At 37.9% G+C, this 25,292-nt stretch overlaps 1 protein-coding gene across 45 annotated transcripts in view; it reads right to left on the bottom strand.

The window, feature by feature from the left end:
• Positions 1-25,292, bottom strand: part of CLASP2 (cytoplasmic linker associated protein 2) — a 145,707-nt gene that overhangs the window by 75,162 nt on the left and 45,253 nt on the right. For 40 of the 45 annotated variants that reach the window (XM_038123947.1, XM_038124000.1, XM_038123955.1 and 37 more), the window contains one exon: positions 13,141-13,287. In XM_038123947.1, the coding sequence (XP_037979875.1) occupies positions 13,141-13,287 (147 nt within the window). Of the gene's footprint in view, positions 1-13,140; positions 13,288-13,792; positions 14,377-25,292 lie in introns of those variants that run through there. The other 5 variants (XM_038124291.1, XM_038124312.1, XM_038124327.1 and 2 more) reach the window with 5 other exon arrangements.

The following is a 25,292-nucleotide window of genomic DNA, read 5'->3' as shown; positions in this document are numbered from 1 at the left end:
AAGAAGATGAAGTTGCCCTTGGTAAGTAAGTAGATGCTGTCACATTCAGTCTGCCCAAAAGGATCACTTTTAAAATTAGGAAACAGCATGTATTATATGACAGATATTTCTAGCACCTAAACATCATCTAGTAATGCATCCCGAGCAGTAAGGGAAAATCCTTTATCCAAGGAATGAGGATTTTTTACATCAAAAAGAGAAAGAGGAGGGACAGATTACTATTTAAAATCCATTTGACATAGTCCAGACACAGAACTTTCCATCTTCCTGACTTTCAACAACTAGTTCACATCTACAAACCAATTTTCTTTTAAATTAATACTCTCCAAAAGTTGTTTTATTACCTCATGGATTGGTAAAAAAAAATATTATGTGGTTCAAAGTTATGTGTAAACCACATTTCATTTCTATTTCATTGATCTTTCTCTTCAACTGCATGATGGCATATGCATACCAGAACAAAGCCTGAAGTAACTTCTCTTCGTATAGTATGGAAGTCACAAGTCTACACTGCCTAAAGAGGAAAAATACTGTTCAATTTTTCCCTTCCCCTTCCAATCTCTCTGTAAGTATTTTTACCAATTCTGTTTACCCAGTCACTGTTTCTGTAGAGACAATCAAAAAATGACAGAACTCCACCTGCTGTTTCCCAATTCAGGAGAAAGGATTTTACTGTGCTAACAAGATACATAACAGTCATACACATGCAGATGCCTTCAAAGGATCTCTCATGCTTTTGTAAGGCTTGACTCTCCTCCACAAAAGCAACACCAGAGCTTTACTAAATTCTCAATTCAGACAGTGCTGCCTCCAGATCCTGAACTGATATATCTGACAGAGCACACATACAAGCTGTTTTGTTGCTTACCTTCTCAGACCAAGCTTGGGATTACAAATTTCTTATATCTCTCTCTAGTATTAATTCCTTCCACTGAACAGTGCATGTTCAAGGCTCCCCACAGAACACACAGTCCTTTGACCAAATAGGGACAAGTTCAGCTACTGCATTCCTAAAGGAAAGAACACTATAAACAATTCTAGGGGGCTTTAGCCCCACTGCATTTTTAACATCTTTAAGTGCTCAGCACACAGCTAAAATGCAGAGCCTCATCAGCTGGGTAATTATATTACCCTGTCTTTGGACTTGAATCCAACTGAGCTTTTTTTCAGCTGAGACCCAGAAGAAAATATTCCCTCATGGAGAGGAATAAAAATACACACAAGACATTTATCTACATTGTTTGTTAGTTTTCACTCCTAACCTTTACTTTTTCTTATCCTTCAAGCCTTCTAGTCAGACAGACTCTCAGAGAGCCCTGGAAGCCTCAGTTCCACTTCAGGAAGCTGGTGAGAATACACCAAACCTAACAGACAGACGTGAAATGGAAGCGTATCACAGCAGCTGAAGCCCCTTTCAGTTTTACAGTGGAGTGGTGGGGGGTTTTGATAGGTTTCTCTTTTTTGTGTGTGCATCTCCAGGTTTGTTTTGTTTTTTAAACTGAAGTTCAATGAGTCTAGAAATGGAAGCAATAGAAAAAAAAATCCCTCACTTCCTGCAGACTGCTAACACAGATGACACTTCCATGAGTTAAACTTAAAGGTTTCTAACACTTTGCAAGGCCCTAGGAGTCTTTTTTTGGAAGAAGGTTTATTCCAGTCATAAGGCTGAGTTCAGCACTGAGAGTAACTCCACACCAGAACGGGTACTGTATGCAAGCAAGGGAATTACCCAGCCTTTTGTGAAATCAGTTTTTTCACCCAGGAGTTAATTCCTGGTGTTGAGTTCTTCCCCTCCTCAGACTAAAGCACTTGAACTACTTCAAATATATTACAACTTTGGAATGTTCACTTGCTCTACTGCCTTGATGCTCTCCCCAGTATGATCTACAAATCTGTACATCACGGGATGACAAAACAATACGGAAAAAGAAAGATTCTGAGTGTGATTTTGGACTTGTATTCCTGTTTTGAAAACAAGAACTGCTTATTAAAAGCATGCCTAACTGTTAAATAAAGTACACAAGTGCTGACCTAAAAGTACAAAAAACATTTGCTCCATTTGTATTTGGTAGCAGGGCTTTACTAGTCAAATTCATATTTTTCCACTTTCATAAGTCTTTTGACAAAAATTTCACTAAAAAAAAATTCCCTGTGAAAAAAGGGAATTTCAGGGTATAGAAACTTACGAGTAACAAATGCTCCAAAACTCTGTTTCACTTTTTGTTCCTAAATCCTTTTTTCAAAATGCTTCCCTAAAAAAATTTAACTGTTTTCTGATACAACATGCAACACAATTTAACATTAGTAAATTCTGAAAGGGATACTGTTCCTCAGATGTCTTTAATCCCTCAGAAATCTCTAACTGTAGGCAATAACTATCTTACTTAAGAACACACCTACAGTAAAATGATGGGGAGTACATTTTTTTTTTCTGAAAAACAACAAAATGTTATGCCTTTATCTCAGCTAATTCAAAAGCTTCATAGCTTCATTTCTTATCTAGCAGAGATTGAAGCAAAAGATGCAGTTCATTCTGGACTGAAAGAAAACACTACTGTTACCCTTTTGGCTTTGTAGGTTAATAAACAATCAGTGGTAAATTAGGAACAGACAGCAGCTTCAGCTCTGCGTGGGATAAATGGCCAGGATAAGCTCAAGTACTTACTCAGCTTTTCATATAATAGGTTAACTGGCAACTCCCACTCACTCCTACTGACCTCTCTCATTCTCGCACTGGTACAGCTGAGCACTAAGTCACAAAAGGGAGGGGCTAAACCAAGAACAAAAACTGGCCAAGATGAATAATTTCACTGAGCAAGTTCCCCAGTCTGCCTCACTGTGGGGCCATACAAACACCAAGGCAAGCACAATCCAGTGGCTGACTCAGAATATAATGAGTTAGACAAGACAGGGAAGGAAATTAGCCCAGGCAGCTTAAAAAAGTACAGCTGCTGAAAGTCTAAGTATAGGCTGAGGGGAATAGAGCAATACCTAAACAAAATGAACTCAAGGAAGGACAACTGCAGAAGCTACATGGCGAAACGGACAGCCTCTCTCACAAGACACCAAGTGGAGTGGATCTAAGGAAAGTGCTGATATCAAACAAAGATAAACAAACAAACAAGCTAATGTACACACACAAACTATAAATAATAGATCACAACAACCCTATCAATGACGAAGACACAAAACCTAATTGTTTCCTCAGCATGGCACTTGCAATAACAACCACATTCTGTTCCCAGCCATAGTGGGCAGATGTTGCAAAGGTCATATTTAATTCTTTGAATGTACATTCTGTTGTCTGTTGGTCTCTGTAACTGGGATTTTTCCTGAATCTTCTGTAGCTCTCAGTCTTTGCAAAATCTACTTGTTAATCCTTGGGCCAGGCCTTATTATTTACTTTTAAAGTGGTATCTATTGGGGGGCCAGGGAAGGAAATTTGCAGCACTTCACGATCTGAATTACAACCTCTGACATAGCAAGGGTGACTTTTAAGGCAATGACTGTGATGCTACCCTCCTATACAGACTGATCTCACTCTCAGTAACTCAGTAAGGACTCTCTTTATCTTTCCAGGTATCATAAGATTATAAAAATAGTCTAGAATAGCATCTTTTCATAAGTCTGGTTCTGTAAAACAGGAATGTAAAGTTCAGAAAATTGGCTGGAGACTGAGAAGTTTTGGAAATTCCCTTCAGGTTTTAAACTACTGAGTTATCTAAAGCTATTTGATCTACTATGCATAGAGACCTTGCTGTATTAACAGATTCTAACATTCTAAATGTTGTAATTTCCATGTTTGAAAAACTGATCTGTGAACTTCAACTGACAAACATATATAAAACCTCCCATAAAACTAGCCAATAAGTATTCTTCAGTCTCAAGTATCTGTATGAAGCACAAAGGTGTTCTTTCAACTTCAGCTGAGTGACACTTAGTATATAGATGCTTTCAGCTTGCCTTAGGTTAGGAAAACATTTGAGAGCAACAAAAAAGCAGCAGTTGCTCAAGTAAAAACCACTTGGATCAACATTAGACAAGACTATTTTTTTAAACAGGAACCATAGTTTCAGTTAGTTACACTGGTAGATCCTACAGGATGGATATAATTAGACCAACTTAGATAAAATTATTTTAGTTTAAGTAACTTGTACTGTCAGCATCACTTACTGGCTTTGCTATACAAGTTAAGCAACAGATCACTGCTAATTGCCACAACTCTGCCAATAAAACTTTGGGGAAGACTGAGCTATGAAGAGCCGCAGAGATCCTAGCTTATATACAAGTTTTCATCAACTGAATTTCAGCTGCCTTGTGTCCATTTCCTGAGAAAACAGCAACTGCATCTGCAAACAAGTAACTCTCCATTCTCCAAAACCTCTCTGTTATAATAAATTTTTGCATGCACACACCTTGTCTACCAGAGAAACCTCACAAACAGAACTTCATTGGGAGATTAACTTACTGGGTTGTTCAACAGATTTGTCTTATGGTAGTTATTACCTGCATATAGGGAAACAGGAGAGTGAGAGAACAGCAAAAGGATCCTGTACCAGTCTCATGGGCCACTGCAGTTCATGATTCAGTAACTTAGCCTAAATGCCTCTGACTGAAGCTGGATGGCCTTTGACAAAGACACCCAGGCGGGCAACTAGGATCAGCAAACCCATTCAGTTGTTCCAAGACAAGCCACCAGAGTTTTTGAAACGAAGTTCAGAAATATATTTTAAAATCATCAGATACAATACTAAACTCAAACGAACCTTCCCCGCCCCCCCCAGCATCTCCACTGGCAAAGCCTTCCTGTTGTTTTTAAACAGCTTAGAAAATAATTCATGTGACTAAGCAGAATAGAAAAGCACTCACTAGAAAGCCCACTTTAAGGAAACTGACAGATGAATTCTGTCATGTTCAGCCCCAGTGACTGACATTCACTCTGTACTGACTTGTCCACCCCACTTCCTCCAATGCCAAAAGTCATCATCCCTGAGGCACCCAGAAAGTCATTCAAACGGGAACAGCAGCATAAACTGAACAAAATAGCACAGTATCTTGAAATACCTTTACAATACCTTGTATTCCTTACTTTATCTGCCTATGTTAGAAATCTAGCAGACACAGTTAGAGAACTTCCCAAGATAGCCCACCTGCACTGCGCCTGTTCCATTAAAACATTCCTCCTACATGCCAGAGACATTGCTCATGAACACAAGTTTCCACCCAACGAGTGTGCTGTCTCTGAGGGCTGAGATGCTAAGCAGATCTCTCCATACAATTATACACCCCACGAGAGAACAGCAGCAGGAGGAACAAGCAGAAATTAGGAGTCAGCTGCACTTAGAAGGAAGAAAGTGGTGCCAGGTTTTCAACTATTAGGCTAGTACATCTCAAGCCTTGAGGTGTGACATGTTAATCAGGTACCAACACAGGACTCCGTACTAAGAAGAAGCACAAAATAATTCTTAGGTGGACTGAAGATGACAGCACCAGCACGCATATGGTAAAATTTGAAGCTGCTCTTGAGCATGCAAATTCTTTTAGAATTATGTATTGAATATAACATGCTTCAAGAAGCTTAGTCAGTAATGTCTGAAGCTGATTCTTAACACTAAATGCATAGTTTCAACAAGTTTAGCCTCAATTCCTTTGTACACAGTTTCACAGGTATAAAAGATTAATAATACTAGCTCTTCACAGACATGATGCGGCGATCAATTCAATTAATAAACATTTACCAAGCACACAGTAAATAAGAAAATTACAAAACAAGGAAAATAACAGTGTAATACTTAGCACAAAGTTTAGCATACATTAGGTAAGACCAAAGCCTGGATGTGGAAGAAGACAAGCAGTTCCACGAGCAGCAAGAACAGAGATGCCTGATTTTTTAGGCTTATCTCAAATTGATTAATGTTGGTTTCTACTCAACTGGAAGCTCATGCAGTCATCTTTCAACTCATGCACAATGTTCACGCTCCCATGGTAATCTTTCACAGCACTCATGTATTTCTTTTCTCTACTGGCACTCAGTTTTCATAAATAATTAAAAGGACATACATTTGCGACCCCGGCCCATTTGTTCAGTTTCAACAGGTGAGTTTGGAAGTTATGCTAATTTTATGAACATGACAGCATTAGTCTTATTTTCAGTTTTTAATCTAACTTCCTAATAACCTATTTACATTTTACTTTAATTTGATCCTAGTTTTACATTTGAATGGGGAAAATTGCACTAATTATTTTACATTACAGAAATTACTAAGAACAAGCAGGAACACAAACAATTGATTTGTACCATCTGTAATTCTGATGCCAAAACAGAATGATTTGAGATACTGTGACGTAATAGTTTCAGTAATATAGAATTTTCATTACTGTTGTCAGTGCCCATTTGTGTATTCCATTCTGGAACAATTTAAACAGACACTTTAATAACAACAATTCACACCACCTGTCACCACAAACTACTCAACTATACAATTAGTTTTGCATGTAGTAGATAACACATTTGTATCTTCTGGAAGTTCACTAGGGCAAGACAGAAGGTCGAAGTAACTTGACTTTAAAGTGTTTTTTCTCTTATAGCGTAAAAGCCATTTAATTTATACATTAAAAAAAAATTTCCAACACAGGTGCAAATACTTACATTACAAAAATAATTTCCATTCCCTGCTTCTCTGTTTGAAAGCATATACCATTGTCAAAAGAAATGCAACAGGTTTGTTAAGACCCTTCTCCCACACAACAACAGACCACCCTATGAAGAGGAATCACACCTGCTACTCCACAAAGCAGCAATTCGGGAATGTTTTGGAATGGTTTTCTTTGCTTACTCTTCAACACAGTCACAGTCCATACAGACTCCAAGTGGCAGGGTCAGCTGATTTTAGTCCATCTTCCTCCTCCCTCCTTCCTCTTTTTTCTTCTAGATTAACCCACATGAAAATACAAACAAATTGCTTCCCCTTCCTACTGCTTCAAATAATCAGTACTCAGTGTCAGCAGCTAAATAAGGGCTGGGTTGTCTCCCTTATTCTCATCACTGTCTGGTACAACCACAATTGCCAGTAAGATGTCTGGAACCAGAACCCCAGGCAGAGATGTCACAAGCAGACTGGGCTGTATCTTGTAGTGTGCTTTTATCTCCAGACCTCTTCATCCATGCTCCACTGGTACTCTCTCCCTATTTTATCCATTTACAAGCTTATTTCCAGACTACGAGCCTTTTGAGACAAGACTGTCTGATATAATATCATGCTTACACCAACATAATGAATCCTACAATTTAACTGAAACTTCTAGAAATTTAGTGAAAAACAGGTTAGTATGAACTATCACTTTGGTGACACACAGAAAACAGAGTAATGAACAGTGTTATGGACACATACACATATTTTCTGAAGGTATATGTATAGGTGTGTATACATACATATATATTCGTAATTTTTCATGTTTGTTTTCATTCAGATTCCTTATTAAGGTGGATTTTTCAATCCCTCTCTGAAGAAAGCTGCAAAGGAAGGTATTTACTACAGGAATAGACACCTAAGTGACTGCACAACTATTTATAACGGTCGAAGGACAACAGAGCACTGATCATATGGAAGGGAACCCTAACCTCAAGTGCCATTCAGGGGAATAAACAACAACAAAATCCAGTAACTCTCAGAAGACACGGAAAGCTGAAAGTCCTCCAACCTCCCTGAACTCTGGATGAGGTTAAAATAGCTGCAGTTCATGACCACAGAACTGCAACCCAGCAATTCCATGGGCAAAGATCTTTTGGGATGGAAGTTAATTGACATTAACTGTGGGGAAAAGGAAGCAAACAGGCATTCTGTAACAAATTCTCTGATTCAAACTCTGACACCCAAGGCGAATCTCCAAGGCTGCTCAGAATGACAAAAAAGACTTTTTAGCTGGGATGTCAAAGAAAAATCATTGAATTTCACCATCACCCGGAAATCAAAAAGGAAACAAAGAGCCAGAGAATGTCAGGGATGTTTTGCTGACTAATATTACCTCAGAGCAGCTTTACATTATACCAAAGGCCAGGCTAGAAGAAAGAAAACCAAAAAATCCTAGTTTATTTTGCACAGCAAATAGAGCACTTTGGAAATCACTTGATGAGGGCTAACAAGAATAACAGAGGAGACATTCATGGACTTCAGAATTCAAAATTTTAAAAAAACCTTCGTGGGCATTGATTATTATGAATTCTTTTGGTTTTTGTACAAGTGAACATAGAACTCTCCTGAGTCTAGAGACAATCAATACAGTGAGCATGAGTCTATCTTGTTTCAAGTCCATTCACTAACCTTGTGTATTTACAGTTCCACAATTACTGAAGCCCTTCTAACACAAATGTTTCTTAACTACAGCACCTAGTTCTAATGAGGTTAACTTCAACTGGCTGAGATTTCACCTATCTTTTCAGTCTCACATTTGTTTTATGCAGGGCCTTTTAATTTAAATTTTGTCCTACTAAAGCCTCTAAAGCCTTCAAAATGTCTTCTGCTAGGAAATCAAGCCAAAGAAAGCAAATAAACACAATTTTAATACTTTTCAACAAAGGCCCATATGCCTTATTGAGAAGGGGAAAAAAGCATAATGACAGATACAAAAACCTAACTTGAAATTTCCTAAAGCTGGGAACAGCTTTCTACAGTTCCTTCATGTATGGTGTTACTATAGTGCTCACCTATTGTGGAGGCTATATACTATAGTGCTCACCTATTGTGGAGAGTACTATAGGCTCACCTAAGCCTTCTATTGCCAAACTGTTCACCTGGTTCAACCAGGTTTTCCAGTTACTTATTTATACAGATACATTAGATACATCAAAAAGTTTTAACAGTTTTGTCAGTGTAAAGCAATAACCAATACATAATATTGCCAGTCCGCCAATGTACTAAAGATTTAAAAAAATCCCTATGAACTATAGATAAAAATACACCATGCAGTATCTTCCTGCTGAAAGTGCTGCAAAAAGTATGAAGTTCACCTTGTTTCAAATTACAACACCAAGATTAATGCTTCAGCCCCACAGAGGTTTTTGGAAAAAAATTCAGAAGAAAGTTAACAGACATTTCTGTCATGATTGTATTTCATCAGCAAGCATTTCTTCCAAAGGCACATGGCTCTCTTGAAGAATCACTATTTCTACATTTAATCCATTTTGAAGACTACTGACCTAAACTGATATTTTGGGAAAAGAGAGGATGCCAGACTTCTTGCTAAGTCAGCCTGAGGTTTCCTACTAACACTTAGCTCATATAAAGCTTCCAAATGGTATACAAGCAGGCAATTCCCTAGAAGTCTTGGAACAGGGCTTTCAAATTTGCAAGAGAACTTGCCAAAGACCTATGAGAGATCTTGAACAGCACAGGGAGAGGAATATAGCTCATTTGGCTGACATGAACTCAAGTCCTTTTCTACTGTAAATTATGGTGTCCCTTATGATTAAAAAGCTGCTTGAGCCATACTGCCAAGAAAAAGCTCCTCAGTACCCACTTTCTGCAAAGGCAGAACACAGAGTGCACATCCTCAGTAATAAGAAGGCTTTAGAGCAAAGAGGTATTTCCAGAGGCTCTAACACCTGAATGAAGAGCTGAGAGCAAGTGTATCAGAAGTAAGTAGATCAGCTGTATGCTTGCTAGCAAAGGTCTAACTTGGCCAAGTGTATCGACCATGGAATAAGAAATATGCCAAACAAAGCACTGTCCCATTAAGTGGAAGACCTATCACTTGTCATTCATCACTAACAAGAAGCTCAGTGTCTGAACATCTCCAAGCAGAAAAACTGGAGGAGAAACAGCCTGCTGGATTCTTTACTCCCAGGACAGGAAATCACTGTGGCTGCCTGATCTGGTACTTTTTGGCAAGCTGTCTTCAGTAGGCTTGATTATGCCTGTCAGCAAATCCACAAGTTCTACAAGCCTTCCCATCTCGACTGCCAATAGGAAAATGTCTGGCACAGTCATTCCCAGCACAAAGAGAGAGAATTCCAGGCTGAGTAGGACACTGCTATTGCTCATATAAGACCTGTTTTACCTGCCTTCCTGGACAATAATGTTGCACTTCCAGTGCCACCAAAGTACATTTCCTACATTAAAAGGAAAATGCCCAAAACAGTCAGAAATTATTTTTTTTTGTATCAGATGGGTCCTTTCACTTGAACAGTATATAATTACCCATTTCTTCCTTAAGAACCATCTCCACGATGTATATAATGACAAGCCAAGCACACAGGCACCTGAGGTATAATTCAGCAGGTGTCAGCAGGTAAGAAAGTCAGAGGCATGGCTAAGGAGTTCAATTTTCTTAGCCTCAAGACAGCGTAGCCTCAAAACCTTTCTGGACCCAGGGAAAAAAACCTGTACTTTGCAACCTACAATTCATAGGAAACTACACCTTTGTCAAGCAACATTCTATGAAAAGGATCTCTGGGATCCTTTAAAATATAAAAGGGAGTTTAAATAAATGGAACTTGCGGTAATCTCAGCCTTTGCTCAACACAATTTCTATCTGCACTAAACTCTGCCTGGTCACAGAAGGCTCAGGAGAAGAAACTGCAGTAAAAACTTGCTTCAACTGCAGGTCACTTACATGACTTTGGAGATTTTTGTGGAAGAGAAATAAAACGCAACAAAGTTAAAGGAGCTGCTCCTAGTTCTTCCTCCAAGGCTGAAGTGCAACTTCTGAATATGGATAAATGGATATTTGAAAGTCAGAGAAAAGGGACAAGCAGGACCAACAGGTGGCAGAAGCATGAGGAGAGCAGTGAAAGCCTGAAATATCCATCTAGTGCTCATGAGGAAAAGGCGAGAAATGGCACGCCCACTGACTACTGACTTGGAATGCAGTGGTGAGCATAAGGATTTGGGACTGTAGGATACAGCAGATTCTTCCTACATCAGCAGGAGTAAACAACTTCAGAACTATAAAGGTACTCCACAGAGATGGTAATTCTGAGGCCAGAGAAAAATCTCAGGTGTCCTTTAGGCACCTGCAAAGCAGATCCTACAGAAAGTGGATGTGAAAGAGCATCAAGGTTTTGTTGCAGCCATAAAGATCTAGGAAGTCTGTAGGATAAACAGAATAGGATGCCCTAACTGGGCTCTCCAAAGACCATAGTTCTCTGTGGAATAAAGCTTTCTAAAACCAGCATTTTGTCCCATAATGACAGTGTGCCTCTAGACACTTCTCCTGTTCTAGTACATGTCTCTAGCAGCTGTTTCTGACCACTGTCAGAGGGGACAGAGAACTGCCCAGGCCTCTAGTCTGACCTAGTGTCATTGTTCATATGAAGATTATTACAGGAATCTCCTCACTTCTGGAAGAGACTATGACCTTATTGTTCCAGAAATACATTTGGCACATCTACACAAATATTCTTGATCAGGCTAGGAGATGCAGGATTTGTAAATACTGTATTAGAATTCTGACTACAGACATCCTACAGAATGAAAAAAGAAGGGAAATAGCTGGGTATGTAAATACACCCCAATATTTTCCTCAGTTGAAAGGAGACGGTATTAAGTAAGCAATGTCCAAAGTACTCTGGTTTTGGCATGCTTAGTTGTAATTTTTTTTAAGTTTGGCAATATAGGAAAAAGAGAAAAAACAATGTACTAATTTTTGGGGTTTTAATCTGCTTTACTACTGTAATTTTAGAAAATCTGAAAAATCAGTGAGTGGTTATTCTGTTCTTATCTCCCTTCACCTTGTATCTCCATGTTTTTACTGCAGAGCATGTAAAGTGAAAGCCTACATGTAAAAAAAATACATTAAAAACCATCTATATGTAGTAAAATATTATTAAACGCCCATATTGAAATAAAGAGGAATCCTAAGCATTCACTTCTGGTACTATGTTTGTTAGTCTTGCATGCAAAAAAACCCCATGCTTCAGGTTAAAGAGATTACATTTTAATTAGTTATTTATTTATATTTACTCATTCATAACACTTACTATGTGCAATCATAACAACAATAATAAATATCAATGAGATAATTTCCTTTATGGAGTCTTTTAGGTGGTATTTTCTGATACTATTCTGATATATATTCCTATCAATTCTCGGTTACAGTATGACAGTGTTGATGCAGCCCTAATGGAAATCTTTTCAATTTATTAAGAATTACTAGGATCACTATTGAAAACCAATAAATTTTCAAAACATCAGCTGTATCTTAGTAATGTGAAAATACTTAAGGCAGCTTGTTTGCCATGTATATCCTCTTCCAAATTTTATATTTGCTTTGCAGATCACATATGAGATTACATGAAGAGGAACATGGAAAAATTACTCTTACAAAAACCCCTTACTAAAATAATCATTTATTCATAAAAACCCTGTACCTGAAGCATGGTGTATTTCCACAGAATTAAGTATTTTTTTCTGAATGTGTACATGAACCATCAAAAAAGCAGCCACTTCTTTAACAGTAAACAGTTGCTTTTGTTAGACTACCCCCGCCCTAAAAAAATGCGGATTTCCCTGTTCTAAGATCATAATTACTAAGCATTCCTCATACACTGCTTTAAAGCCATACCATGCAAAAAAATCCTGCCAAGGGTTTTGGCCCTCATTTTTCATCTTTCACAACCAATTTCACAATACTGACAGTTAAAAGAATAATAATAATAAAAGTCACCCAAATGTAACACACACCTCTGATGAGGGCTGTGGGTGATGGCTAATCCTTTCTAGCCACGTGAAGCAGTGCAGACCTACAGTAAAAATTTAATCTACACAGACCTTCTCCAGAATTTCACAGGATCTTTATATACACAATAAGTGCAGTGTGGATTCCAGCAGAGATACCATACATATATATGTATATATAATATGTATTTTTTTCCTTTCACCATCATAAATGCTATCTCCAGACATTAATTTTATTTATAATATGAGAGACCTTTATAAGCTCAGTGTACACTCACAAAAACAGACAGATATGCACACACCTTTACAGATTAATAATTACATAAAACAGGGTCCCTTACTGTTCTCAGCTCTGCAAAAATACTGCAGTCATGAATTAAACATCACCTTCCAAAGTTCTCTGTTTTGTGCCTCTCTGGCAAGGTTTCTGGGAACACTGATTAGAATCTGAATAGCTTTACATTACCTCCAACCTTAGGCCCACCAGCTGATCCTGGCTTTCTTGCACTGTTTGAAGGATTTCCTGGCTTTTTAGGTGCCGGAACCTTGAAGGCTGAAGCAGCTGATGATGGCCTATTTCCATCCACTGACTCTTCATCATCAAAGCTTTTGTCTAGAAAAAGATATGTTAAATAAAAATAGAGCTATTAGAATGGGCGTATTTTCATTTTCTAACAAACTATTTTCCTTCACATTTCACAGAAATTCACAAAATGCATAAATAAAAACAAGTATTTATCAGTTTGTCCTGTCTCCGATCTAGGATTAAAATGACAATGGGGGATAAACAGCATTTTCTACATTTCACGTTGTTATAAAATATTATTTTACCTTCATAATTAACCACAGTAGAAACTGAGCATAAAAAATGAATCCTACACATCCACTCCCACAAAGGAAAAATATCTTTGCACAGACTGAATTTTTTTAACCATTTCTTAGTATTTTCCCAAAAGGAAAGCCCTTAATATAATTTTTATCATTCCAGTCTACCGAAGAAAAATGCTTCTCCTTTTCCTTCTTTCACTCATGCATGCATTTTCTGCTACACATCCTCCCACAATGTGTCTAACTAGCACTCCCTGTCTCCTTCCTTCCACCCAGATTTTTCAACTTACAATCACAGATCCTCTTGCAGATCAGCCGCCTCATTCCTCTGATAGCTCTTCAATCCTCTCACCCTAGGACGGACCCAGCACCTCACATGGCCACATGCAGTAAATTCTTAATACTAATCAAAGATTCTATCAAAATCTGCTCGCAAACACCCCAGATCCACCACTGAGATTTGTGCCGGCATCTTTCTCTCCCTTCCCTGCACTAGGTGCTGCACAACCAATGAGCTGCAAGGTGACATCATCTTCTGGGAGCCAACGCCGGAGGAAAAGGTGAAAATTCTCCATGCAAATAAATTCATTCCCACACATGGTATTTGCCACTATTCCAATCCTTCGTTTAAAAAATTAGACAGGCAGACAATATTCCGGGGCTTGCACTCCTCTTTCCTATAATTTCAGGTTTGTGTATTTTTAATCATGAAAGAAATTCATGTCTAGTGACTAAACAGTCTCAATTCAAAATATTGTGCCTTAAAAGAACCCCAACATATTCCAACAGTGGAACATAATGTTTTCCCCACCCAGTTAGGAAAGAAGGATTTATCTATAAGCTTGAGCACAGAAAACATACAGCCTATGGTTCCTATAATAAATAAAATGGGCGAGGCTGAGACACAACTGCACTACAGTAATGAAAGACCAATTTAGCTTATTACCTGCTCTAAAACCTGCCATTTGTGTAAAAAAAAAATTTAAAAATTAATTGCAAAACTTCATCATCTCTGGAATGGTTAACTGTTTACCCTTTGCTTTTTCAGAGCTTGCTCCCAGGGAAATGTCAACTATATTTAACAATGTAGCCTCCCAGAGGAAGGCAGCTTACATTAAAGGGTATAGCAAGGTTTTGTCCAGCAGCACTGGCAGCACCATGGAACGTCAGAACACCCTGCATTTAACGTGTCCAAGATCACTGCTGCTATAGTTAGCACATTTTTCTAGCATTTGCCAAAAGCTGTGTTTTCCACTAATGAATCTCCATGATCAAAGAAACAAACCATCACAAGAAAAATATGGATGCATATTACCAATTTGTATTAACATTACTTGCTCCTCTCCTATGAACACTGATTTTTAAGTGAATCTTGCTAAGAGTAATTGTTTGGATCTGTAAACTCGCCGAATCGGAGGAGAAGGCATCAGCCTTCCCCCTCACTGTCCTGTGTGTTGCCATGGAAACAGCACTCCCGCTCAGCATACGGCCTGAGCCAGAATACATTTTGATTCCTGATGCTTTTACTCTCACTATCTTAAATAGAACCAGACATCAAGAATTCGAGCAAGGAAAACCACTAACACAAAGGCCAGATTAAGTGAAATGACTTAAACACTGTCATAGAAGGGTAAATGGCAAAGGTTAATATCTAGGATACCTGCAGCATTACAGGTAATTTTAAATTAGAAGTATCTTGCAGATTTTTGAACAGCGTGATCGGATCAACAGTGACACGTGAGTATGGAATCATGAAAACAGACTAAAAGTGAAAACAGGCTTTGCAAATAAAAATGGTTCTGTCACTGCACTTTCAAATCTGATGAAGAAACAGGCAAGACTTTCATCCTACTACCCAACAGCTCTACAATGATGCACTGATATGCAAATATTGCACAAGCCTTTGAAACAATAAAGTTATTTACAATACAATCCTAAAAATAGAAACTGAGCATGTGCTCATTTATGCAAAATCTCCTAATCAAGAAAAATCTAGACAACCCCAAACAATTGTGTACTTTGGGAACCAGTGACTCAGATAAAATAATTTTATTTTTACCAAACAATTCATTATGAAGGAGTATCAAAGATGGGTAATTTTAGAAGTTATTGTTCAACCCCAAAATGTGCAAACAGAATTCCAGAAAAAAAATGCAAAAGCAAATGTTTCAACCTAGTGACGTGTTGTGTATATTAGAACTTACATAAAAAATTGTTCTTGGTAATACTGTCAAATTACTTTGCCTGGTTAAAGAATATTTTTTCATACATTTAAATGATTGCTAACACTGGATTAAAAATCTACACTATGAAATAGTTATATACAGTTTTTCAGTCCACATAAAACTCATCTTTTTAAAATAAATGCCTGGTTTTTTTTTTAAGATACACAGAACTGATTTAAACCACTGATACACGGGTGTTCTTAACCAGACTTTTCATGGTTTATGTTAAAATAAATTAAAAATTGCTGTGCAGTTACTTGAAGTGTTCCAACATAACAGCACAGTACCATAAGCATGTAAAATTAATGGCTGAAAAAGATCTGTTTGAATTCTATTAACGCTAAACTGATAATGCAGCTGAGCCTCTTTTGTTCTGGATTTGTTTATTTTTTAAATAAACACAAGCAGGAAAATTTCATACTGTCTTTTAAAGAAATCAGAGGTTTCCCCCACCCTTTTAGGCCTTTACACTTTTATTTCTCTAGGATTTACCATGAAAATCCTGAGCGATCTTTAGGGACATTCCATTTTCAGAAACATGCCTTACACTGTGAAGATCAAAAACCTGAAGTCTGTATTTACAGCACTTCATGAAAACAGAGCATTATACTTGCTTCCCCTACAATGCACCTTCCATGTGCTCCCACTCATCTGCAATGAGCCACTTGCTGGTAGCTCCTGTAAAAGCATTTCCATGTACTTCAGCATGGAGAAGCCCAGCTCCAGTTTTAACTGTTGCTCCCCAGGGCATAATCAAGGAGCAGTTCTGCTCAATCTAGCTTTACTATCTGCCTTTGGCTGGCCAAAGGAGCAGGGATGCAGCTCCTGACAGCCAACACACAGAGCATGGGGACTGCTGTATTTCAGTATCAAACTGTGCCTCTAATGTTAGTTTTATGCAGTCTACAAACAAAATATATCTCTACAACAGAAGTCATAAAAGCCTAAATGTAATTGGTATTTCAAAATAAAGCCCTATGATAGATGCAAACTTTTTTTCATTCTAAAATGGCTGGATAATTTTCATTCTAGGTCATTTTAACACTTTCAGAATATCAAATTTTATACATGCAAATACACCTGACAGCTGAGAAAGCATTATCCAAAAACTGTTTTAAAACAAAGCTCCAAGGTACTAAAAAATAAAAAGTTGTATGAATTGCTAGCAACCACAGAACATATTAAAGGCAAAACACAGTAAATTAAAGGTACTGAGCCTCAGTTAAATCCCTCAACATGTTCTTGTACTTGATATACAGTATTTTAAACCACAGTGCATAAGGAGTTTTGGAGGTAAGCACACCGTACAGAGAAGAGCCTGGAATCTTGTACTGCCAAAAACTCCTGAAGAAACCTGATGAGCAACAAATGCTCTCACTCTGGTACAAGCTCTCTTCCAGATGAGCAACTTCAAAGCAGGGGAAGAAAAAATTCAAGAAATGGTTGTTTTTACCTTCACAAAGCTAGGAACTCAGGATTCAAAATCTGAGCATCAGGAGTTTTCTCTTCTAATGGAGGGCAGATATCTGCCCATAGAGGACGCTCTGGAGGTACTGCACACCAAGTGAACTGCTGTCAATGAACTGCTGTGCATTTCTACAAAATCTTTGAAGAGTTGTCTAAGAAATCTTTCCAGTAAAAGACCTGCCAAACCAACCTGCAGGACACATCAAAACTCAAATTCTACCACACTTTTAGACCTTAGGATTTATCAAAGTTATTTGAAGATTAAATGCATGCAGACAGACCAAAACGTGATCTATCGCAGAGCATTAAACACTACAATTCTTAAGAAACAATCCTTGTCATTTGAACTAAAAATAAACAAAATATATGTGCTGTCTTCCTTGCAGCATTACTCTTGAGGGCCAGATCACAAATATGTAGTGTATGTTTTCTGAAGTATTCAAAGAGATCAAAACATAAACATTTATAATGAAACTTGATGTTCAAAGAACATTCTAGTACTCCAAATATTTTTAACTCCAGAACAATCTACTTACTGTGATTTGCCTATACAGCAGTAAAGGTAATTATGTATCCAGTAAATGTAAAGATATATCCAGTGACAAGGAGAATCTATGGAAATCTAAGGTTTTTCATATCCAGAGAGAAAAAAATATTTCATTTTCAAAGAAGATTAAATTAGAATACATTTATTGTTATTGCAACTCAAGCCTCCACCTTAGCTGGTTTGAAGATTCATATAACTAATGTGACATTCTGGTATCTAATATTTTGTAAGTCATAGCCAATAACAGAAAAATAAAACACAGTATCACCTACACAGCAGTACAAATACAAGACCTATATTCTACCTGTGCTTCTCAGCAGCAGGAAATCAGAAGCTGACTGACCTAAAGCAGATCTTCAAGTGACACCATGGGGGCCAAAAAACTGGATCCCCTGCAGTAATACTTAACTAAAGCTGGCAATAAAGGCAAATTTGGACACTGTTTTCAATAGCAACACCTTACATATCTAACACAACTAGGGTTGTAAATACCAACTTGCAGTATTTTACTGTAGACTGACAAGAGTCAAACTACAGAACACAGTATACTTAATATTTACATGTTTTAAAAAAACTGCCTTTAAACTGACTTTTGTTCAAAACATTTGTATCAATTTTACTTCAAAGTTTTGCCAATAAATACTGTTTTTCACCTACTGTTAACACTTCCTCTTTCACACCACAAAATATTTATGAGGACGACAGCAAAATCCTGCCTAAGCAGAAAAACCCCAAGTAGATGAACTCTTTAAATTCCCAAGTCACTCCCCCATTCTGTGCCGACCAAGACACCCATTGCCAGTCTCCCTTCAGTGACTTACAAACATAGACTGCATCAATTACTTGGAACATCTGGGACTGGATCATTAGCTCAATTCCAGATGAACTGGTGCGCCCTACAACAACTTCTGTCAAGCATGAAAATGAAGCTGCAAGCACTACACACGCATCAAGTTAGCTGATCCCTCTAATCCATACTTCAAGCCAATGCCCCACATCATTCAGTGAGAACTTTATCCCTTACACATCAGGCATTCCATACAGTCCAAATCTGTTTGTCCTGACACAAAGGACAGGATTCATTTGCCTAAGCACAGTCATCTAAAACCAGTTTGGACAGTCCTGGGCATCCTGTCTGGCAGCCAGCTGACATTCCAGAAGGCCACAGACCTCTTGCAGGTCTTGTGTCATGCCCGCTCACTCCGCGTGGCTACCGAGGATACTGCAAGGCACCTCGAGTGGCACCAGACATCTATGGCTGGACAGATGAATTGCACATAAGAAGCTTCAGATCTATCATAAAGGCATCATTCCTTGGCATTCTCCCCGTGCCACAGCAGGTCTTGGTATCCTAAACCACTGGGAGACAAATTCTCATGCCTAAACAAAAGCCTGCTTCTCACAGTGATGGACCATGGCTCTTCCTGGGACAATAGTGGAGGCATAGAAGTAATGTGAGGCCACTCACTGATGGATTTAACTTTACTTCATGTTACCCCCCTTGCTGCTCTTTGTCTTCCTGAAAGAAGCAACTGTACCAATGACAGTGCTGGCAAATGGTTCTCTTCTGTGCAATACATGCTGATGATCACCAACAAAAGCTCAAACTCCTACCAGAAGAGACTACTTTTTCTGCAGTAACCTCATAGGGGATAGACGAGACAAAAAAATACCAATGAGAACAGTGTTTGAAGAACAACAAAACCTGGTTCAAAAATCCCACAGAATTCTTAAACCAAACATATCCTTTCACATGCTATTCTTTCTTTCAGGCATTTCCAGTGAACTGGTGTCTTCAAAAAAAAAAAAATTGAAACGGCAGCAAGTAAGGAGAGCAAGAGTCAGTAACAGAAATAAGGCAAATACTTATCAGTTAAATTTTGCTCTTGAACTGTTCTCAAATTTTAATAAAGTTCTCCTAAATTTTTCAACAAGCAAAGGAAAATACAACTCTCCTACAGTCTATTGATTGGTTACAGCACTGAGACTCATATCTGCTTTTGGGAGTTTTTTTGTTCTGCTATATGCATTTGATCGCTTTTAAAATATGGCCCTCAATGAATAGGACAAAATAAAAGGAAAATGAGGAAGAAAATAATAGACCTAACAAACATTTTAAAAAAGAAATATTTAGGAGTAGCAATGGCACATGCCACAATAATTATCCACATTGAATACAGGCCTATTCTAATGACATTAGTAGTTTATCTATTCTGCTCCCCAGTTTCGTGAAGGACTATGTTAAAAAAAGATTAATTAAAAAAAATTAACATATCCCCAGTATTCTTTTCCTAACCCCAAGGAAAAGTTAGTCTTACAGTTTATCTTACTACTGTCTGGATGAAAGACAAGACTTAACTACAGGTTTCAAATAAAGCTGCAATAAGCTCAAATAAGCAACTGAGCTAATTTTGCTCCCAAGTAAAGCTTCATTCCCATTTCTAGCTCTAGAGTATCTCCTGTAAACCCAAGTACTCTTCTAATTTTTACCGACTAAAGTTTAGGACAGTTTCTACAAATCTTGCCATATTTTACATTTTTACAGTATCTGTAAAATTACCATGGACCACATGTTTAAATTAATTAATAAATAATTTAGTCCTTTCTAAATTCTTGCAATTGGACTTTCTTTTTTTACAAATGTTTAACATTTCCCAAATGCTACTGAATATTTCCCAGTAAACTTACTGAAAACTGAAGATGCAGTCAGTATCACTGTACTTTAGAAATCATCAATTTCACTTTCTTTACATCCTTCCTGAGGCACGTTTAATGGCCTTCTGAATCAACACTTAATAGTCTACAATCAATTAGCAAATGAAGAACCATTTTCTCAGTGAAAGGGGAAGAGAAAGATAATGAGGTTCTCCAGAATTCATGACAAGGTCAACATCTAAAATAGGATTCAAGACTAAACAGCAAGGCTGAAAATAAAGCTATGTAATGTTATTGTTCTTCAACATCTGTACTATGTTATTGCTCTAGGCCATGCTATTTGGAGCACACTGCACTATGTCCAGCATTAACAAGTCAGGTGCCTTTTAGGCAAGGGGAAGGCAAAAAGGTGTAGGAAGGACACAGACCTGCCTTGCAGAAGAAATCAAAGACTGAAAGTTTTTGGCATTTTAAACATGCAGGTTGAGTCACTAGCTGTAACACAGAAACTGATGGGATACTCCTCTATTTTAGCATAAAGTAAAACATGCCTACCACAGCACAAATGTTTTGCTCTCTTATGAAATACCAGAATTAAAGCTGAGAAAGACAGTAACTTCTGAAGCACTCAAGAGCTCTGCTAAATGAGTGAGTACTCCCTCAAGAGAGTTTCCCTATCCAGACACTGATTAAAATGAAGGCAAGTAATTCACTTTAAAACGTGATAAAAAAAAGAAAAAGCCCTAACAGAAGTTTTACTCAATGCCTGAGAAATTTCTGTGAGCCACTTTACATAAAAGACTCCTAATTTCTATCAAAAGTGATGGCTTATTTAACTGTTGAAGCCTTTCTGAATTCAGACCTCACTTGTGGCCAAACCCTTTGCTCAGTTGCTTAAGCTGCCCTCTATAAAGGCTGCCACTTCAAGTATCTTCTTGAAGTATCAATTCCACTATTTGCATTTAAAATATTCTGTAAGCCAACAGCCAGTCTTTACTCAGTAGGCCTGGTTTAATTTGTCTTTATTATTTCATCTCCAGAAGTAATTTTCTTTCTTTCTTCACAAATCCCTTTTGCTTATACATAAAGTATCCAAATCTCAACACCACCAGCATTTTCTTCAGTGACTCTAATGACCTATTTTAAAACCAATATATTTATCACAAAAATGGGTTTTATCTAGAAACCACTATCCATAAACTGCAATAATATGCCTGGCATTATTGATGTATGTAAGTTCAGAAAAGTAGCAAAAAGAACAACCATATTTACCTATCTGCAGCTAAGTCAAACAACTGATATCCATTGACAAACTATTCAATTCAGGACATTTCCAGTACTTAATTCAATGACACAGAAGCACCTGGGCTTAATGACTCGAATTTTCAAACTATCAATTACATCACAACAAGGATAAGAGAGGCACTCCTAAGTACTGTGTTCATTCATGTTTAACATATATCAAAAGTATATGTGATAGGGAAGGGGCACTGGATATATGTAACATCAATGAGAAGATTTACAAACAGGAAGCTTAAATTGGGATTCACTATTAGAGCGTGACAATGGCAAATGTTAGTCTACCATCAGAGAGATCATGATAGCGGCTAACATTTGCATTTAGTTTTCAGAGCGGCAAATTTCTGCATGTTCAACTCCACTTGCATGTTGAAAATGTAAAACAGCAAGGCAGACTGACAAATAAAACATAGACCCTAGAAGCAGAAAGTGCAATATGAGCATGCAGCAGATAAAATATTGAGAGATTTATTTTTGTGCATTTTAGATAAATGTAGTTTAGGAACTACAAGTTAGTATTTGCACACGAAAACGTGCACACCACAGCAGAGAATGAAAGGGGTTGCTAATGGCCTTTTGGACCACTGATCCACCTGATCTCTGCCTTACACAGTCAGCAGTAGAGATTAAGAAAATATGTCAAATTATCTTTCTTTTACTCTCAATGCTGCCACTTCACTTGTGGGCAATAAAACTGGTGGTTTTAAGAGGTCCAACTCTCCTCAAACTGGACTTCTTAACAAAGAATCATAGAATGCTTTGGGTTTCAAGGGACCTTAAAGATTGTCTAGTTCCAACCCTCCTGCCATGGGCAGGGACACCTTTCACTAGACCAGGTTGCTCAGAGCTCCACCCAAACTTGGAGTGAACTCCTCCAGGGATGGGACATTCACAGCTCCTCTGGGCAGCCTGCTCCAGTGCCTCACCACCACAAGTGAAGAATTTCTACTCTAAATATACCTTTTTCAGCTTAAAGCCATTCTGCCATGCCTTTTTAAAACATCCCTCTCCAGCTGTGCTGTGGGCCCCCTTTAGGTACAGGAAGGTGCTGTGAGGTCTCCCTGGAGTCTCCTCTGCTCAGGGCTAAACAATCCCAATTCTCTTAGCCTGTTTCCACAGTAGGGGTGCCCCAGCCCTCCGATCATCTTTGTGGCCTCCTGTGAGCTCACTGAACAGATCACCTCCTTTGCCCTGTTAACCACACTGTGCTTTTGATGCAGCCCAGGACAGAACTGGGTTTTGGGGCTGCAAGCCCACATTGCCAACTCATGTCCAGCCTCTCATCCACCAGCACCCTGGAAGCTAAAAAACTCATACCAGAACTGGAAAATCTGAAGTGCATGGTACATGGCTAGGCAGCTTTAGTAGTTGCCATTTCTCTAATTTTGTGGGAACATGATCCAACTCCCAAATAATATAGGGAGACTGTTTCTCACAGTGTTTCTAATGAGTTTATAAAAATTGACTCGACAATGCTAAGCAATTTTAAACAAAAACAACCTACACAGAAATGTAGAAAGTTTGACCTTTATGTTCAATACTGAACCTCACACTGTGTAAGTTCATTGACCAAAGGACTTTTATCAGGTCAACAAACAAAACAATCCATAATGATAAAAGGATTTTTTGTCAAACAGAAATCTACTCATGCTCATTGCTTAGGCAATCATGGAACACCATGCAGCTCCTGATATCTGATGAAAGCAAAAATAGCTAATTTGAAGAAAATAAGGTTTTTCTGCAGCTTTGTTCTACAACTTCAGCCCTTCTCACCTTTCCTCAGGCTCCAACTAACCATAACTTTGAGGGCTTTTAAGTGTTTCTCAATTGAACAGAAACATTTTCACATCAATTAAATATACATGAAGAGGTACCAGAATTTTTCTGGTACCATGAAAATCTTGTTGTCTTCACTCCATATAGCTGGGAAATTCCCGTGAGTTTTAAATTACTTCTTGTAAGAGTCTACATACACAGCTGGTTTTCAAAAGGCACTTTCAAGTTATCGACTACTCTTTCCAGCTGTTGCTATGAAAGTGTATTTTGATGAACGACCTGGGCAAAGAAAGCAGACAAAATCCAAACCACAAGTCTTAAAAACTAAGATGCTTTTATAAACACAATACACAGAATGGAATTTCTGATTCAGGTCAATACTACAGGAGACCCTTCACCTCTGAAGGCATTTCAGACACTGATATGATCCAAATGTAGCTTACTTGCTCATCAGTTTTTATTAAAAATAACATGTAACAGTAAGGAAATACTCCTGGTATTTCATAGATAATAAAGATGAAAATAAACCCTGCAAGGCAAATATCCAACCAGTCAAGTGGAAGATTCGTGCAACATCTATGAAAGGAAACCCTTAGTAGGCCTTAAATTTCTCCTGTGGCTGTTCACAATTCTAATGCGGGTTTTTTTGTGTTTTTTTTTTTTCCAAAATGTACTTTAAAAAATAATAACAATAAACAACCCCCCACCAAACAACCAAAAAAACATGTAATACTACCAATAGTCTGGAATAATCAAAAACATGCAGATAGGATGGAAAACACCAAAATAATTTTTTTTATTATGTAACTTGTTCTTAAAAGCTAATAAAAACTGACTCCAGCACTCCAGATAACCAACACTTCTGGATGATAGATTAAACATATCTGGAAATCTTTTTAGTGAACTCGTGTTTCATGTTTAATGAAAACAACAACCACCACCACCCACAAAATTCCTTGACATTTCGAAAATGTCATTTACAAACAGGAAGACAAAACTTGTAGTTATTACCCTAGAATATATATTAAAAAAATCAGGTGCACTTATCATTCTAGAAGCTATGCTGGTTTTGAGAAAACAACTGCATCTGTCATGTGTTTGCAGCTCTGTTTTTTTAAATAAAAAAAATGTTCTGAGTTGCACCTTGAATTCTTAATTGAATTAATTTTTCTATTCACATCAGTCTTGAACCTTGCTGTATTAATCCGTTTTCTCTCTCCATCTTTTCATACAGCCCTTGGCTTGTTTACACATTCCCTCCCTCTCCCACTCAGCTGCTTCACTTTCCCACTGTTCTTTTACTGCTATTAGCAACAGTACTTGCACTCTATAGACAAAACACAACTCAGAATCTATGTTAATCACTGGGAGTACCATATGACCTTGCTGTGAAAAGAAGCTTTGCACTGCTTCAGAACAGAAATCACATTTCAGCTCACGGTATCTGTCCTTGCTCTCTGAGGCACAGCCATGTTCCAAACCATGTCCCAAACCATGTGCCCACCAACTCCTAAATAATGGAGGAGGAGTGGTGGGGAGCGTCTACAGGAAAAGGAGCCACTGCAGGTGTGGTCAGCGTTTTAAAGAAAACACAGGCCCAAACAAGAACAGAAAAGGGAATAAGTGATACACTTCTATCCCACACAAAAACTTCTGTTTCTCTTTATATTCCCACACCCAGGAGATAGCTCTGAATGGTACAAAGCACCACAGTTACAGCCCGACCAATTTCTAGGCCAATGTAGCAATTGCTTTATTATCATCATTCAAAGGACTATGTTGGTTTTAAAAGTCTCCTACCACAGGATAAGAAAAACCAGA

This window comes from Motacilla alba, chromosome 2 (genome assembly GCF_015832195.1).
Source record: "Motacilla alba alba isolate MOTALB_02 chromosome 2, Motacilla_alba_V1.0_pri, whole genome shotgun sequence".
Classification (NCBI taxonomy): domain Eukaryota; kingdom Metazoa; phylum Chordata; class Aves; order Passeriformes; family Motacillidae; genus Motacilla; species Motacilla alba.
The sequence above is the reverse complement of the archived record's forward strand: the minus strand, read 5'-3'. Positions and strand labels throughout refer to the sequence as shown.